Genomic DNA, 17134 nt, shown 5'->3' on the forward strand with positions numbered 1-17134 from the left:
GCAGCACGACACGATGCACAAAACAGAAGGAAGAAAAAGAAGGCACCACGAGATGAGAATTAAAACCCAATCCAGCGTTACTAGAATTGTCTTTCGACCGGCCCATAGAAGCCCATGCGTGGGGGTGGTGGGCCGGTGCGGGGCCGTGGCGCAGAGGAGAGGAAAGGCCTAAACCCTAAACCCTAAAAAAAAAAAAGGAGCTCAATCGATCCCCTCGTCTCCTGTCCTCTCCTCGAGCCGGCGGCGGAAGCAGGTCTCGACTCGAAGAAGCCCTCCGGGATGGCGACGGCGCTCCCCATCCTTTCCAGAAGGCTCGCCGGCCGCGCCCTCCGCCCATCGCTGGCCGCGGCGGCGGCGACGCAGCACCAGCCGGCGACCGCTCGCCTGCTCCACTCGACGGTACGCTGCCCCCACCCCCCACGCCTCCCCCGCTTCTCCGAGCCCTAGCTGACGGCGGCCATGGACGAACCATACGGCTTCGGTCCCGATTTGCTAGCGTCGCCCCTTTCAATCTCTAGGGGACATCACATCATCGGAACCCTAGCTCTAGTAATACGGATTCGTTTTGGGTTTCATAATGCTGTTTCTCCCTGTCTGTCATTAACCATGGATGACTTGCTGCAGACGAAGATGCAGAAGGGCCTCATCTCATCCCATGCCGAGCCTAAGCGCGAGAACCCTGTCTGGTATGTTCTCCAGCCCGTGTTCGTTCGCTCTATACCTGCTTCCACTCTTGGTTACAAGGACTGTACTAACCTCTCTCTCTTGAACTGCCTTTTCTGCAGGCGCTTCTATCGTAGGGCAAAGTGGTACCATTTGCTCATGATGTATGGCCCAGCATTTGTGTTCGGCTATGCGTCCATGTGGGATCGGCCTGATGGCAAGAAGGAGCCGGCGCCAGATCAGTAGTTAGTTTCTTATGATTATTATCATCAGGGTTGCGCTGTTAGACTAAATTATCTGTCATGTTCACTGAGGTGGTATGTTATGGTAAGGCTGAACTAGCTGTGATTAGGTGGTATCTTTTGGTAAGGCTGAACTAGCTGTGATTAGGTGGTATCTTTTGGTAAGCTTGAACTAGCTGTGATTAGGTGGTATCTTTTGGTAAGCTTGAACTAGCTGTGATGAGGCTGTATGTTAAGCTAAGGCCGAACTAGCTGTTATGAGCTGGTATGTTAAGCTAGGGTTGAACTAGCTGTTATGAGGTGGTAGGTATGTTATGGTAAGGTTGAACTAGCTGTGATGACAGTATCGTGTTCATGCCATTTGCATCGTTTGATGATTGCAAAAAATGCACTGAATTTATATAGCACTCTCAGCTGATTTGGCCGTCTCAACTAGTGATTCATCTTTTTGTGTATTTGTATAATCTTCAGTATCAAGAATCTTTCTCCGCTGCATCAATCCATTGCATTTGCCATGTGTTTCTCTTTTGAGTTTTGTTTAGACCTACTAGGTTGTTTTTGCAAATGCTCTGGGTTTTGTCTGTGTGTGTGTGCGAGAGAGATAATCTGGTTTTTGTGACTTGGCAGTACATTTTCATGCACCAAGAATCTTTCGAGAGAAAGAAGATCCCTGGATGTAACTCTGAATCCAGTCAAAGCCTTCTGTCTCGGTGTCGTATGAACCATCTTTTGACTGAATAAGGGAGGGGACTCTTTTGGGGTTGTTTTGATTTTCACATGCTTCATTTGCTTGTTGCCCATAAACCTGACTTGTAGGTGCTCCCTCTGTTCCTAAATATATGATGTTTTGGCAGTTCAATTTGAACCGCCAAAATGTCATATATTTAGGAACAGTGACAATGCATATTATGAGAGAACTGTAGGCATGTTATCCTTGATTTTTCTGTGGTCCTCAGATCGTGCTCGGGAGTATAGACTTCATACAAAAACACTACGGGAGAACTTCATTGTGCAGAAAAGTAGTCTGCTCAAGATAGAAAGAACTGGATCCTAGTAGTCACTTTCTTTACGGCAGAGAAAATTTTGATCTGATGTGCTGTATCAAGAATCTTTCTCTGCTGCATCAATCCATCACATTTACCATGTGTTTGTCTTTGAGTTTTGTTTAGACCTACTAGGTTGTTTTTGCATCTGCTCTGGTTTTTGTCTATGCGTGAAAGATAATCTGGTTTTTATGACCTGGCAGTACATTTTCATGCACCAAGAATCTTTGAGAGAGAGAAGATCAGGAGTGTAGATGCCTGGATGTAACTTCGGATCCAGTCAGAGCGTTCTGTCTCGGTTTTGTATGAACCATTTTCTGACTGAATAAGGGAGGGGACTCTTTTGTGGTCGTTTCGGTTTTCACTTGCTTCATTTCTTGTCGGCCCTCTCGGGTTCTTCAGCACAAAACAGTCTGAATCTTGTACTACATTTCAGGAATATGTAAAATTCTAGTCTGGATCTTCCCCTACATTTCAGGCCTTGGATGATTGTAAGCTAGGAGATGCATGAGGTCAGGAAACAGAAGCTTAAACCTGAACTTTCCAGGTCTGATGTAGTGACACTGCATATTATGAGGCATCCTTGTGTGAATTTGGCTTTTGCTTTGATAGAGGACGGAGAGAAGTGTAGCATGTGCGAGCGCCAACTTGGTCTGTCTTGGTAGGGTTATTTTGAAACGAACTTGATTCTGGTTCTGGACGAAGGCACTCCTTCAGTCGATACCGACTTCATCATACAGAAAACACCACGGGAGAACTTTTCGGATTCAAATTGTGCAGAAAAAGTACTCCTCTGAAGGTAGAAAGAACTGGATCCTAGTAGTCACTTCCTTTACGGCCGAGAAATTTTTGATCTGATGTGCAGTGTGGTACCTCGATAAATAAATGGATGCAGTTTAGCACTGTCAAGAGGGCATATCAGGGTCTCATCCTGACTGTTCTTATTCGCATTTTCGATTGTGTTGGGTACAACCGTACAAGAATGGGCAAGCATGACCTAAAACAAAACCAGCAAATTTCTCACAAACCACTGGTCCATATCGGTTGAAACTTTCCCAGATCTTCACTGGGCATACATACGATTTTTCAGTTATTGTTTTGCATTTTTTTTTTCTTCGGAAATGCTCAAGTTTGAAGCAAAATTTTGAAATTGGCAGCTAAAAAAGCCTCTCTTTTTTCTTCTTGAAGCCCACTGGTTGAAACTTTCTAGGTCCATTAATAGCCACATATGTATGACCACGCCATAAACTTTATTAATGGAAAAAAAATCATAAGATTTATGCACCAATCCAAAAAAAAAATACATAGAATGCAGAAAATATTCAGTTAGCAAGATCACTAGCACCCAAACTCCCAGTGGCCACTTTCATAGTTTTGACATCATTCCGACAAGCTTCTGCTGCACACACACAAGGATTGCCCTGGTATCTAAATGACTGAAACATACCAAAATTGTTTGAAAACGAGAAAAGACAACTTTCTCGCTTGCTTACAAATGATAAACAACTTTATTCAATCTTGGCGCCTTATTCCATCATTATTCAGCTCGAAGGTTGACAGCAATGAAGACTAAATCATTAAAGATGTTCCACAAACACATGTTTCAGTAATTAACCATGCAAAATGAAAAAAACACTTAGTACTTTTTTTTTGCAAGTTCGCATGTTATGGCCTGGGTTGCCGCATAGACTGCAGGTTCGCTTGCTTATTTGCAGTCAGCTTGCTGTATCTTGATCGCTGCACCTCCCCTGTTCCACCCCATCTCGTGTGTCCTACTCCCTCCGTCCGAAAATACTTGTCATCAAAATGTATAATAGGGAATGTATCTAGACGTATTTTAGTTCCAGATACATCTTTTTTTATCCATTTTGATAACAAGTATTTTCGGACGGAGGGAGTAGAAGCAAAATATCAGCCCAACCAAGATCACATAGCCAACACAAGCACTCCGAGCAAGATTCAATAACAGAAAACAAGTACTCCCTCTGTAAACTAATATAAGAGCGTTTAGATCACTATTTTAGTATTCTAAACGCTTATATTAGTTTACGGAGGGAGTATATAACCAACAAGAAAGATGTTTGGCATGATGAAGAGGAAGAACAGAACTCACTTGGCCTTGGAAGCCATGGCCACCACTGTCATTTTCCTCCTCAGGCAAGAAGACAGTAAAGGTGCATGGAAGGCACTGCAGGAAGGCAACCCCAACCACACAAATCACTTCCTCGCTTCATACAGTTGGGAACAGATGGACTGGTTGGTTGCCCACAGTCCAATGGAGGTGGACTGGGCCAGAAAATGGATGAAGGTCTCACTGTTGGGAACCCAAGCTACACTAGCTGGAATTTCGGCCAATTTGTCACAATGCCCAGAAGTGTCGGATAATATACTCACGAGCATGGAAGCCACACCAAATATACAACATACCCTTTATGTGTCAGGTTAACTCTGTGGAAACAGTGGCTTGTGATCCTGAGATCAAGCTTCTCCTGAATGAGTTCAATACTTTGACTGATGAGCTAAAGGGACTACCTCCCAAGATCACTCAATTCCCCTGTTACCAGGAGCTCAACCAGTGCAGCCCAGACCATATCATTATAATCCTCTCCAGAAGGATGAAATGGAGAAACAAATCAGAGAGATGCTGCAAAATGGCATAATCAAGCCTAACTCCAGCCCTTTCTCTTCTGCTGTTCTCGTGGCCAAAAAGGGCCTATCCTTGCATTTGGTGGTGGACTATAGGGCTCTGAATGCTATAACAGTTAAGAACAAGTACCCATTGCTCATCATTGATGAGTTATTAGGTTTTGGCTGGATCTCTGGTCGGGGTATCATCAAATACGCATGCGACAAGTGGATGAACCCAAAACTGCATTTTTCAAACGCACCATGGTCATTTTGAGTATAAACTATAAAGTAATGCTCTAGGGTGTTATGAACTCCGTACTGAAACCCTTGTTGAGCAAACTTATCTACATTGCTTCTTATTCAGAGGACCTATAGTTGCTGCGGTGTTTTTTTAAATCTATTCCAAGCCGAATTGGACCACCGCTCTCCTATGCACCTCCTCATCGTAGGTTCTCCACAACGGCATCCCCGATAACCCCGTATACCACAGTCGTGGCCTCCCATCAAGGGGACCCTCTCTCCCCTCTCCTCTTTCGTCATTGCCATTGGCCCCCTCCAAAAGGTTCTTGACTTGGCGACTAGGAAGGGGCTGCTACACAAAATCTGTGGCCATAGACCCATCATGAGAACCTCCCTCTACGCGGATGATGCATCCGTGTTCATTGCCCCCATCAAAAAAGATATCGACAATCTCTCCAACTTGCTAATTGCTTTTGGTGACGCCACGGGCCTATGCACAAACTTTCAAAAGAGGGTGATGGTCCCAATTAGGTGCAGACATCTAGACCTTCTTTCAGAGATTCCCAACTGCCCGTGCGTCCTCCCCGTTAAAATATTTGGGTCTCCTGTTATCAGTTCGACAACTTACAAAATGGAGGCTTCCAATCCCTTATGGGCAAGGTGGCACTAAACTTGTCCCTTGGAATGGGCAAAGCATCATCGCCATCGGGTGCGCCGTCCTTGTCAAGTCCATGCTTTCCTCGCAAGCAATCTACTTCATCACCCGCTCATCGCCCCCCTAGCATCCTTCACAATGTCAATACGCTCGAGCGGGTCTTCCATTTGGGCAGGAACAAACAAGACCGTCGGCGCCAAGTGCAAAGTCAATTGGAACATCGTTTGTCGGCAACTCGATTTTGGAGGCCTTGGGGTGTTAAACACGGAATTTTTTGCATGGGCACTTCGTTTGTGTTGGCTTTGGTTCGAATGGAAGGAGCCAACCAAGTTGTGGGTTGGTTCTAGAAACTCGTGCGATGAGATGGACCAAAACTTATTCCACACCTCCATGATTATCACCGTTTTTGGGACTCCCCTTGCATGCAAAACCTAAAACCATGGGACATCACGCCCCTTATCTATGAGGCATCCTCTCAGAAAAATTGGAAGCTTCGGGAAGCTCTAAAGGTTAACGCTTGGCTTGACAAGATTAGAGTCACTTCAAACTTCTCGTTCGCGCATCTCTGGAAATCCATTGAGCTTTGGACCACCATCCAATCTCTGGAAATCCATTGAGCTTTGGACCACCATCCACGACTTCAGCCTTTGTGTAGAAGCACACCGAGAACGGGATCTACATCGTCAAGTCCGCATATAGTGTTCAATTCTTCGGTAGCATCCACTCCCTTATGAAACACATAGTGTGAAAGGCTTGAGCTCCACCGGTGGTCAATATTTTTTGTTTGGTTGGCCATACAAAATAGAGTTTGGACAGCCGACCGTTTGGCGAAGAGGGATGGCCTAATTGCAGGCTTTGCCCCCTTTGCAAGCACGAGCAAGAATTCACCGACCACCTCCTTTTTATTTTTCAAGTAACGGTACTCTACTAGGCTTTGGAGAATGCTTAAAGATTTGCTTCAACTTGAAAGCATCAACACCTTCACTTTGCACTTGGCGCATTCCATCAATGGGTGGTGGATTGGGCTCTCCGACACAAGCATACCAATTAGGAGGGCTATGGCTATCCTCACCATGCTCACCTCTTGGACCAATTGGAATGAAAGGAATGCTCACATGTGTTTGAAGAGCGCCCGGCTGCTGGTTCTCCACGTGACCATCAAGGATGAAGCGCTCACTTGGGTCGCCGCGGGAGAAAAAATTGGGATCAAAGAGTAGTGACCTTTTGTGATTTGGTGTTGTAATAATTCAAACTTTAAAATATTTCCCCTATTGATCATTGAATGAGGTAAAATGAATTGTCTCCTATTGAAAAAAAACTCCAACACCACCCATCTCATGGCTCTGGTCCGCGAGAGCGCCGCACCGACCACTCCGCCTTGCGTGCCGCGCCTCCTCTGCCTCTCCGACTGGGAGAGGACCCCCCCTCCTCGGCCAGGGCAACGGCGGCACCGTCTGCAAGGCGCGCAGCCGTTCGCGGTCGAGCTTTTCGCGAGGCCGAGATACTGGCTCATGCTCGCCGCGGACGTGCCGCACGTCGTGCGCCTTCACGCGGTCATCCCGTACCGCCGTGCTGGCACTGGAGCCCGTGCAGCCACCTCAAGCGTCCTCCGCCACCCATGCCATGTCCCCTGTGTGAGGAAACCAGAACCTCAGCCGCCATCTCACACGCGTCGGCGTGCACCTCGGTATGCGGTGAGAATGATGCATTTTTCCCAATGGGACATCTTTCTTCAGCAAACTTTATGTTCTTACAAGGATAATTTACAAGATCATGTTATTATCGTAAGAGCTACTGGTGACATGGTTTTCAGTAGCCATGGCAACATCACGTGATCCTTATGAGCAGAACCATCATGACAACAAACAGGTCAATAGAATTCATAAAGTTGCAGTTTATTTGCTTTATTCAATAATGCTTTCAGTTTCATTGAAAATTGTTAACTGGACTCCCATGATTACGGTGGTCTATTATTCTGCAAAAAGTAGTTTTATCGCCTTTTAATGTTTTCATTCACATTCATGGTCATATATGTTGTCTGACAAGATGCGAGTTATCAGGCACTTAGTTCTTATCTTTCTTTCCATCATGGTTTTGGACAATTAATTAGCTTTCGTTGCATCATGCTTCTGGATAATGAATAAAATGATGTACCAGTTCGATTACTTCTTCATCAACCAATGTTCCACTCAACATTCATCTTTTGGATTACTTCTTCATCAACCAATGTTCCACTCAACATTCATCTTTTGGATTACTTCTTCATCAACCAATGTTCCACTCAACATTCATCTTTTGGATTACTTCTTCACCAACTTATGCTCCACTTTACATTTATATCATGGAAAAATAGTTGTCTTTAGTGACCTTGTATATAGTTGTTTTAGCAGGCATGGGTGTTTGCATTTTCTCTTTTCTACCCGTTGCAACTTACGGACCCATTTGCTAGTTAATAATAAAGCATCAATTGCTTCTGGTGGTACGTCACCGAAATTGTCCCAAAAGTTGCAAAATATTAGAGAAACATTTTCCTTCAACTGGCTGATCTCGTGCGAGCGTCCGCTGTAGGAGATATGCCCTAGAGGCAATAATAAATGTTATTGATTATCTCCCTGTTCATAATTATGTTTATGTTCCATGCTATAACTGTTGTGGTTAACGAGCCCGTATATCCATAAAGGCTCTGGGGAGAACCCATATGCACGTGTGGAATAATAAACGGTAAAATGTATTCCTAGTCGTGCCTCTAAGACTAGCTCAAGTATTGCATGATGATTATGTTTTCCCAATCATGGGCATGTCTATGCCAAGCAATTTTGAGGGCACAATGTCAGGAAGGACATTTGTGTTGAATCAACCCGAATTGATGTTATGCTATGAGATACATTCGTCACAAGTTAATGATTTATAACACAGAGATAGTTAATGTTTGCATAATTCCTTAGACCATGAGAGTATCGAGTTTCTTCATGCTTGCTTCATGAACTTTGGGGTTTGTTAAACGTCATCCGTAACTGGATGGCTATTACGGCGGCTTACGGGTTCATGGGAAAGTATGTTAAGTGACTTGATAGCTCGAGATTGGGATTTGCTCCTCCGACGATGGAGAGATATACTCGGGCCCTCTCGGTGTTACGGTGTCCATCATCGTCTGGCCAGACACTTTGTGATTTGATCACGGGGATGCCGGAACACGAAACGAGAAAAGAGAACAAAACCGGTAACGAGGTAACTAGCATAGTGGACAAGTTGTTGATCCACGGGAATGCCAACATGTCTCACCTCGGGTATTTGTAACATATCGCGAAGCAACAGGAATAGCACACGGCAACTGGAGGTTCACTCGAATATTTATTCGTGTGGGTATAGGGGTCAATATGGGTGTCCACGGCTCCGATGTTGATCATTGATCGGAAGGGGTTCCGGGTCATGTCTATACTTCACCGAACCTATAGGGTCACACGCTTAAGGGTCATCTATCTGCTGAATACTAGACAGGGAGTCTGAGAGAAAATCACCGAAAAAGTTTCGGACACTGAAAAGTTTCGGACAGCGGAATCGTACCGCAGAGAGAGGTCATCGGATAAGTTTCGATGATACCGAAAAGTTGTTTCGGGATACATCATTAAGTCAAATTGGTTTCGGCACATGCCTGATAATTCTTGGAGGATGCCAGAATCATTCTGAAAGCTTTTTGGAATTTTCAGAAATAAAAACCAAAAATGTTTCGGAGCTGCCGGTACCGCTTTGGTTGTTTTTCGCAGATGAAATTCACTAATCTGAAATTGTTTCAGAACGAATCCAAAATCATTTTAGTGGGTACTGGAATTATTCTAAGACCCACAGAAATATTTTCGGATTTAATGGACGCGAAAAATTGTCTTCATGAATAGTGAAAACGCATTCTTGTTTGCTTTTCGCAGATGAAAATCACTAAACCGAAATTGTTTCGGAACGCGTTGAAAATTATTTTAGTGGGTACTGGAAATATTCTGAGCCCACATAAATATTTTCAGTTCGAACGGACGCTGAAAAATGTCGTCATGAATAGTGAAAGTGCTTTTTGCTTGGCTTCTTGGAGAAGCCACCTTGAGGGCCTTTTTGGTATTTCCCCCCTTGGCTTCTTGGAGAAGCCACCCTTGGGCTTGGCCTATAAATAGGGGTGGAGGGGGCTGCCTAAAGGATCATCCCTTGCTCTCATACACATGCCATGCATTATCTGGCTTCTTCTCTCCCTCCCACGAAAATAGTTTCGTAGAGCCGTAAGGCTGTCTGGGTTCCGGCAGGAACTAGTTCTGGACGGCGAAGCCCTGCCGGATAGATGACACCGTATGTGTGCAACTCTGTAGAGAGATCGTAGTTTCGGTCTTAGTTCGTGAGTGCCTCCCGAAGGGTTGTCCGTGTGACCGTCCAAGTTTCGAAGGTCCTCCCGAAGGGCTGTCCGAGTGACCGTTCGAGTTTCGAAGGTCCTCCCGGAGGGCTGTCTGAGGAGCAGATGAGGGTTTACATCCTCGTGGTTGGGAGGCTGTAAATCCTAGCTGCGGGGATCTGCACCGCCGATCGTCATCGACTCTACTTCCCGCTGCGCTACGAGTCGGTAACGAAAAAGATCAAACCATGTATGCAGTCTCCATAGTGGTCCTGGGCTGGTGCGTAGGTCGGAATTTTTTTGTTTTCTGCTGCGTTACCCTACATCCGCCACCTCCCGTGTCCGTTAGATGAGCTCTTAATCAAACGGTCAGGAGCTAATCCCTTCGTGTCCACGTTCTGCAACTGGTCCCTTGTTTCATAAAGTGATTATGCAACTAGCCCCTTGTTGCAAACCGACCATGGGTTAGATCCTGCAACGGCTGGGACTATATATGGAGGGTGACGGCGACTGGGACTAGGGAGGGCAGCGGCGCTGGCCTACGGGCAGACCCCCCACAGCGGTGACGATGATGGGATCTCCGCCGACGGTGGCCGGCCTCTGTACAAATCCAGAGATCCCTTTTTCCCCTGTTCCTGTAGGTCGGCGTAAGTGGTAGGTGGCGGTGGCGGTGGTGGTTGCCGGCGGCGGCGGTGGTGGTTGCCGGCGGCGGCGGTGATTTGTGCTCCCCAGCACGCTTCTGAAACCACGGGAGCGGCGGCGTTATTGATTTGTTGTGGTCACCGACGACGCACTCGACGCAGGCAACAACAACGTCGTTTTTTGCACATTTTTTAATTTTTAATTTTTCTGCAACATTACCTTTGTTGCAAAAGTTCTCCAACCACATCACAGTTGTTGCAAAAAAAGAGTGAAGATGGGGAAAAAATCTGCAACACGACCTATGTTACAAAAAAGGGTTTTTATCATTTGTGCCACTGGTTGTGTCTCACTACTTAGTTTTGCCACTAGGAATGTCAACTGCTCAAAAATGCCATCGTTTCGTGAGATGCTTGCTCAAAATGCCATTAGATATCTAAAAAGTGACATCATTCCATTAGATGTTTGCTCAAAAATGCCATTAGACATCGTTATTGTCAGGTCAAACTCGTTGACCATGTTATATGAAGAAAATACCCATATACTCACATATCAGCTCTCTTTATCTCACAATGATAAGTGTGAACCCCACTTGTGAGGAGTAAGCAAATGAATAATTTTAGAGGAAAATGATAATGTTGTAGGGATCAAGTGGGACCCGCACTTTATTGTAGTGAGATAGAGGGACAACTGACATTTCGGTATTCTCGCAACACAACCTATGTTGCAAAAAATAACTGCAACATAATCTCTCTTTGTAAATGTTTCCGCAACAAGCCCTCTGTTGCAAAGTAGAGTAAGAAGTTCGGCCTCTTGATTGTGTCAGATCCCCCGGCTCGCGAGGCGGCGGATCTTTTAAAAAGATCTGCCGGCCCATGCCAATAAAAAAATGTTTCACACAGGCGAATCCCCGTCTGGGCCGGCCTAAGTAGGAACCTTCTATACTGCGCTCTGCGTGCTGTGCGAAGACACATCGCGCCTGCTTGGGCCGGCTTATCTCCGAGCAGCTGTTTTTCTATTTTTCGGTTTTCATTTTTCGTTTTCCTTTTCGGTCTTCCTTTCTTTGACTTTAAATAATCCTAAGAAATGTACTGAATATTAAAAAACTGAGAATTTTGGAACAAAATATTTAATAACTCATAAATGTTTGTGGATTCAAAAGTGTTCATGATTTAAAAACAATTTTCGTATAATAAAAAAATATTCCCAATTTTGAAAACAGATGTTTGGGAAACAAATATTCCATGATTTTTTATACAACTTCATGTATTAAAAATGTTAATGAAATTAAACATAATTTTGCCAATTCAAAAAATGTTCATGAATTGAAAAATAACCCAAAAATTCAAAACCGTTCATGACTTACAAAATAGTTTACTAATTCATAAAATGTTTCATGGTTCAAAAAATGATCATGCATTTCAAAAAATGTTCATTATTTCAAAAATGTTCATGAATTTCAAAAATTGTTCGAAAAAACAATTTCCAAAAAAATGTTCGTCGATTTGGTAAATTTGGGCTGGAGAAGACACAGTGCGCCCATTTGGGCAGGCCCATGTGCAGGCGCCTGTATTTTAAGTTTTATTTTTCTGTTCCATTTTTTCTACTTTAAATAATTTGGAAAGTAAAAAAAACTTTTGAAATTTTTAAAAAGGTTACCGTTGACGTAAAATTTTCAAGAAATCATATAATATTTGTGAATTCAAAAATGTTGGGGATTTTTCTAAAAATGTTTGCATATTCAAATAAATGTTCATAATTTCGAAAACAAATGTTCATAATATAAAAAATTCCATCATTTTTTTAAAAGGTGTGTGTATTAAATTTTTTTAATTAAATTTAAAAAATGTTTGCTAATTCAAAAAATTACTAAATTTTTAAAAATGTTCATGAAATTCAAAAAAAAGAATCCACCAGTTTTGGAAAAAATGTTCGTTTATTCTAGAATTGTTCGCCGATTCAAAAGAAAATGCTTAAAAACCGTTCGCATGATAGAAAAATTGTTTGTCCATTCGTCTCATAATATAAAAGTGTTTTTTACATTAGTGTAGTGTCAAAAACGCTTTTATATTACACTCCCTCCGTTCCTAAATATAAGTCTTTGTAGAGATTCCACTATGAACCACATACGGATATATATAGATGCATTTTAGAGTGAAGATTCTCTCACTTTGCTTCGTATGTACTTCCTCCGTTCCAAACTAGGCCATAGTGAAATCTCTATAAAGACTTATACTTAGGAACCGAGGGAGTAGGACGGAGGGAGTAAGATATATGAAAGTTGAAGGCAGTACAACAGGCGAGAAGAAACATTAATTATAAATAGCAATGAGGGAGTAGCAACTATCGAGGGAAGTGTCTTGTTGCCTGGCAAAGAGTGTGCAGGCCAAAGGAGCTAGGTGGCCTTGGCCTTCTCGACCTAAACCGCCAAGGCTTGGCTTTAAGATTGCGTTGGGAATGGCTTAGACGCACGGATCCAGGCAGACCGTGGCATGGACTCTCGATGGTCACGGATCCGCAAGTTCAGTCGGCCTTTGACAGCATGGTTCATTGGAAACTTGGGGACAGCCGCAAGGTGTTGTTTTGGAAAGATAGATGGATGAGAGGTGCGACAGCTAGGGAGATTGCCCCGAGCATCTGGGGCAAAGTACGTACGCAAACTGTGAACAAGCGGACAATGCATGATGGATTGCTCAACCATCGCTAGGCCACAGACATCTCCGGTGAGCTCTCCACGGACGAGCTCGTTCAATTGATCAGCCTTTGGGAGATTGCTATTACGGCGCAGCTTATTCCCACCGAGCGGGATGAGGCTGTTTGGCCCTGGAACTCCAAGCAGGTGTACACTTCGGCCTCCGCGTATCAAATGCTCTTCAAGGGTGCGATCAGTGTGACCTATGCGCATTGGATTTGGAAGTGTTGGGCACCTCTCACCTGCAAGATTTTCATGTGGCTCGCTATGCAACATAGAATATGGACATCCGATAGAAGGTTGCGGCATGGGCTACAAGATAACCCCTCACCATGTTATCTTTGTGGCCAGGAGGAGGATAACGTTGATCATCTTCTGATCCAGTGCGTCTACTCGCGCCAAGTATGGCACAACATTCTTTCCAGCACGAGGACTACCCCTGCCCTAGCACCGATGGTGAGCGATACTCTGGAGTCATGGTGGGGCAGTACCAGAAACCGGCTTGATAAGGAGACACGTAGAGCTTTCGACAGCTTGGTGATGCTAGTGTGTTGGCATCTATGGAAGCAAAGGAATGAACGTGTTTTCCGCTCGGTGGCCACACCCATCTCGGTGGCTGATCTTGTGAACAGGATTCTTGATGAACTTCGCACTTGGGCGAGAGCGGGAGGGCGTGGATTCGACACCATTTTGTGAGGAGTTGGAGTTCTAACGTGGCCTCGGTCGGCTTGTGACCTTTGGCTATGCATCACAAACTCTTGTACATTGTTTTCTCTCTTTTATAAAGCTAAGCTACGCAATTTGCGTACTCTCGAAAAAAAAACTATAGTACTCCCTACATAAACTAATATAAAAGCGTTTAGATCACTAAAATAGTGACCTAACGCTTTTATATTAGTTTACAGAAGGAGTACTAGAAATTAATTATAAACATCAATGGAAGGCTTGACTCAACTAGTAGTAGTAGTAGTACTAGTGAACCAACAAATTTACCACGCTACAGGAAGCAAAAGCAGTTTATCAAATGAAACATCTACTGCTTGGTGCTTGTGCACAAATAACTGGAAGAGAAAAACCCGACCAAACACAACATTTTAGAGAATTTTCTTCACCATTGATTGCATCCATCACAAAAATGTTACCACAGGCACAAACAACCTGGGCCAACACAACATTTTGCAATTAGGCAAGAGCAAACCTACCACACTTGATCATCTACAGTCCAGAGGATGGCTTGCACTTTCCAGCAAAACTAAACCACAAGACATGACACATGACTCCCAGACTAACCCAACCAGTAGTGTGGTCCGTGGGAACACTTCTTCAGCTCATTACAGTACGTTCATATCCCTACGTGGTTCACAAAGTCCACCGCTGCTTCAGTAACAGTGAACGTCACCTTCCCAGACAAGAAAACCAGAAATGCGCACGCCACATTAGCGACAGTGTTGCGAAAGACCACCGTGGCAAAGTCCTTATCTGACATATCCGTCTGCAGCTCCTGGACCTCCTTCTGCGTGCCCGCCACGGCAGTCTTCAAGCACCCCACTTGGGCACTGGTGGAGGTCTTCAGCTCCTGCAGCTCCTTCTTCGTGTCCGCCACCACTGTCTTCAAGGACTCCACTCCAGCCCTGGTGGAGGTGGCCTCATCCACCACCATCTGCTTGAGCGCTTCAATCTCAAAACGGATTTCGGCGGTTCGCTCTATTCCCTGGAGCGTGATTTCGATAGCAGCTCCGCTGACCACCTTCTTTACCTCCACAATAGAGACCTGCAAATTCAGCAACAACCATAAAAAACGATCATCTTCACATAATGAGTCTACTATCACAGCAAGGTCCAATCAACTACCTCTTCCTAAATACAAGTCTTTTTAGAGATTTCAAATGGACTACAACATACGAATGTATATAGACATATTTTAGAGTGTAGATTCGCTCATTTTGCTCAAAAGCCATATGATCAACGAACATACAAAACACGAGGAGACCAGATCAAGGTACGTACAATCAACCAGAAGTACTTATTATGCAATATAATCAATGATGTATGACTGCAGGAGAGCATAACATCGCAGAGAAGGGCACTGTGCAATACAATCAATGAACATGCAAAACAGGAGATCAAAATAAATGCTTCACAGCAAGGTACAATCAGCCAGAAGTGTGCAATATAATCAATTATATATCACTAGAGGAGTGGCATAACATTGCAGACAAGGGAACTGCTTCCTGCTGAAACACAAAAAATATATTTCTGTTGGCTTTTCCAGAGCCGTCCATCTACACAAGTCTACGTTGGTTCGATATAACAACAGCACAGCACCCTAAACCCTAAGGGAACTGCTTCCTGCTGAAACACAAAAAATATATTTCTGTTGGCTTTTCCAGAGCCGTCCATCTACACAAGTCTACGTTGGTTCGATATAACAACAGCACAGCATATCATACCTGGTGCCTCAGATACGCCTCGAGATCCTCTGGTCTGTTTGACTGAAGTGCCTTCAGGAAGTCCCTGTCAAAACAGCGACGAAGCATCAATATTGAACCGACTTCATGATCCAAAACAACACCCCAACAGTTGTAACTCTTACCTCACTATGTTTGATGCGGAGTCAGCATTGTCATCGCAGATGGAGATCCTGTAGGCATGGTCCGTGGTAAACCCGATCTCGGGAAGCAGCTTGCCACTCACGTCCAGATGAAACTGTACATTCAACACACAAATGGCTCAGATATAAACGCGCAGCTATCCAATCGGTAAGAAGCAAGCTGGCAGAGACTGATAGTGCTATAAAGCCTCTAAGAAATTTCATAAACGGACAAAGTTAAGCTGTCCATAAATACAGCTATCCTGGTACTCCCTCTCAAAAGAAATATAAGAGCGTTTAGATCACTAAGCTCTTATATTTCTTTACGGAGGGACTACCTTTGCAATAGCCTCCATGAGGCTAACACCACACGGTCTAAAAATCCCATCTCGAGAGAGGGAGATGGACACCACTCTGCACTACGACCACGCAAGCACATTCATAAACTTGTAGAAGGCCAGGACTAACACCAGGGAGGGATTGAAACGATGTCTGCAGATGTAATGACTGAAACTGTGCAAGGCATGAAGAATGGCAGAAACACACCTTCCTGTTGATGTCTGGAGTGGGAGGGAGGATGGCAGGCAATGAGGTGGAGGACCAGCTGCGATGTGGAACTGCGACCTGCACCAATAATAAGAATTCGAAATGAAGTAGCTAGCATATAGAATTGGAAGGAATTTGCATTTCAAACTGCAGGTGGGCAATGAATGAAAGTAGATGAGCTAATTACTGGAACGACTGTAACTAGCCGCTGTAATTCCAAGCAAATGGCTAATTGACTTCTTTTTTTTGCGAATAAAATGACTAATTTACATAGGCACACAACAGGAATTTCATGGGCAGGCAAGGTCAGTTACACAAGGTAAATCAAGTGAAGAAGCGTCGTGGAGGCAGAGCTCACCGACTCCACCGAGATCGAGATCGAGAAGCAGGGCATGACCAAGACGGAGATCCCCTTCCCCTTGAGGCCCCAAGGACCTGGGATCTGCCGTCTACGGCATGATCAGGGGCAGGGAAAACGGAATCCATCGTCCATACAGTACAGGCAGCGCCTAGGGCAACGAAACTGATGCACGAAATGCTAGGGTTCCTGCGACGGTTCCTACGGAGCAAGCAAGGGCTACGCAAAGGCTAGTCGGCGGTCGTCTTCGCGCGGCGTGGAGAAGGGAGGGAGGGGGGAGGAGGGGCCCGTACCATGGAGCGAGGTGGGGTGGGGTGCGGCTGCTGGTGCTGGTGCGCCGCCGCGGCCAGCGACGGGCGGAAGGAGCGGCCGCCGATCCTCCTGAGGGCGGTGCGGGCCACCGTCGCCTGAGGGCTTCTGCGAGAGCGCCTTCGCCGCTGCAAATGGAAGGAAACTCGGGGAAGATGGA

At 44.8% G+C, this 17134-nt stretch overlaps 2 protein-coding genes across 3 annotated transcripts; one reads left to right on the top strand and one right to left on the bottom strand.

Annotated features, from left to right (window-relative positions):
* The first annotated feature begins 206 nt into the window (after positions 1-206).
* On the top strand, positions 207-2540 carry LOC109766451 (uncharacterized). Of its 2 annotated transcripts, none has more exons than XM_073502912.1 (4): positions 207-399; positions 625-686; positions 786-908; positions 2152-2540. In XM_073502912.1, exons 1-4 carry the CDS (start codon positions 280-282, stop codon positions 2177-2179), a joined length of 333 nt encoding a protein of 110 aa, XP_073359013.1. In that variant the 5' UTR covers positions 207-279; the 3' UTR covers positions 2180-2540. The 2 variants fall into 2 exon arrangements, with proteins under 2 accessions (XP_073359013.1, XP_020180803.3); XM_020325214.4 differs by lacking the exon at positions 2152-2540 and adding an exon at positions 1533-2128.
* An 11723-nt stretch (positions 2541-14263) lies between these two features.
* On the bottom strand, positions 14264-17134 carry LOC109766450 (uncharacterized). The gene is made up of 5 exons (XM_020325213.3): positions 16959-17134; positions 16308-16385; positions 15765-15877; positions 15622-15685; positions 14264-14942 (listed from the first exon to the last, which is right to left on the bottom strand). Exons 1-5 carry the CDS (start codon positions 16959-16961, stop codon positions 14514-14516), a joined length of 687 nt encoding a protein of 228 aa, XP_020180802.1. The 5' UTR covers positions 16962-17134; the 3' UTR covers positions 14264-14513.

Source organism: Aegilops tauschii, chromosome 1 (genome assembly GCF_002575655.3).
Source record: "Aegilops tauschii subsp. strangulata cultivar AL8/78 chromosome 1, Aet v6.0, whole genome shotgun sequence".
NCBI lineage: Eukaryota > Viridiplantae > Streptophyta > Magnoliopsida > Poales > Poaceae > Aegilops > Aegilops tauschii.

What these genes read in the sequence shown, in the direction of transcription:
- LOC109766450 (XM_020325213.3), bottom strand. An exon ending in TCCGCATCAAACATAGTGAG is followed by an intron (nt 15,686 to 15,764) that starts GTAAGAGTTACA and finishes CTGTTTTGACAG; the next exon opens with GGACTTCCTGAAGGCACTTC. An exon ending in AGGCGTATCTGAGGCACCAG is followed by an intron (nt 14,943 to 15,621) that starts GTATGATATGCT and finishes CTGAATTTGCAG; the next exon opens with GTCTCTATTGTGGAGGTAAA.
- LOC109766451 (XM_020325214.4), top strand. Translation starts at nt 280, where the DNA reads ATGGCGACGGCGCTCCCCATCCTTTCCAGAAGGCTCGCCGGCCGCGCC. An exon ending in CTCGCCTGCTCCACTCGACG is followed by an intron (nt 400 to 624) that starts GTACGCTGCCCC and finishes GACTTGCTGCAG; the next exon opens with ACGAAGATGCAGAAGGGCCT. An exon ending in AAGCGCGAGAACCCTGTCTG is followed by an intron (nt 687 to 785) that starts GTATGTTCTCCA and finishes CCTTTTCTGCAG; the next exon opens with GCGCTTCTATCGTAGGGCAA.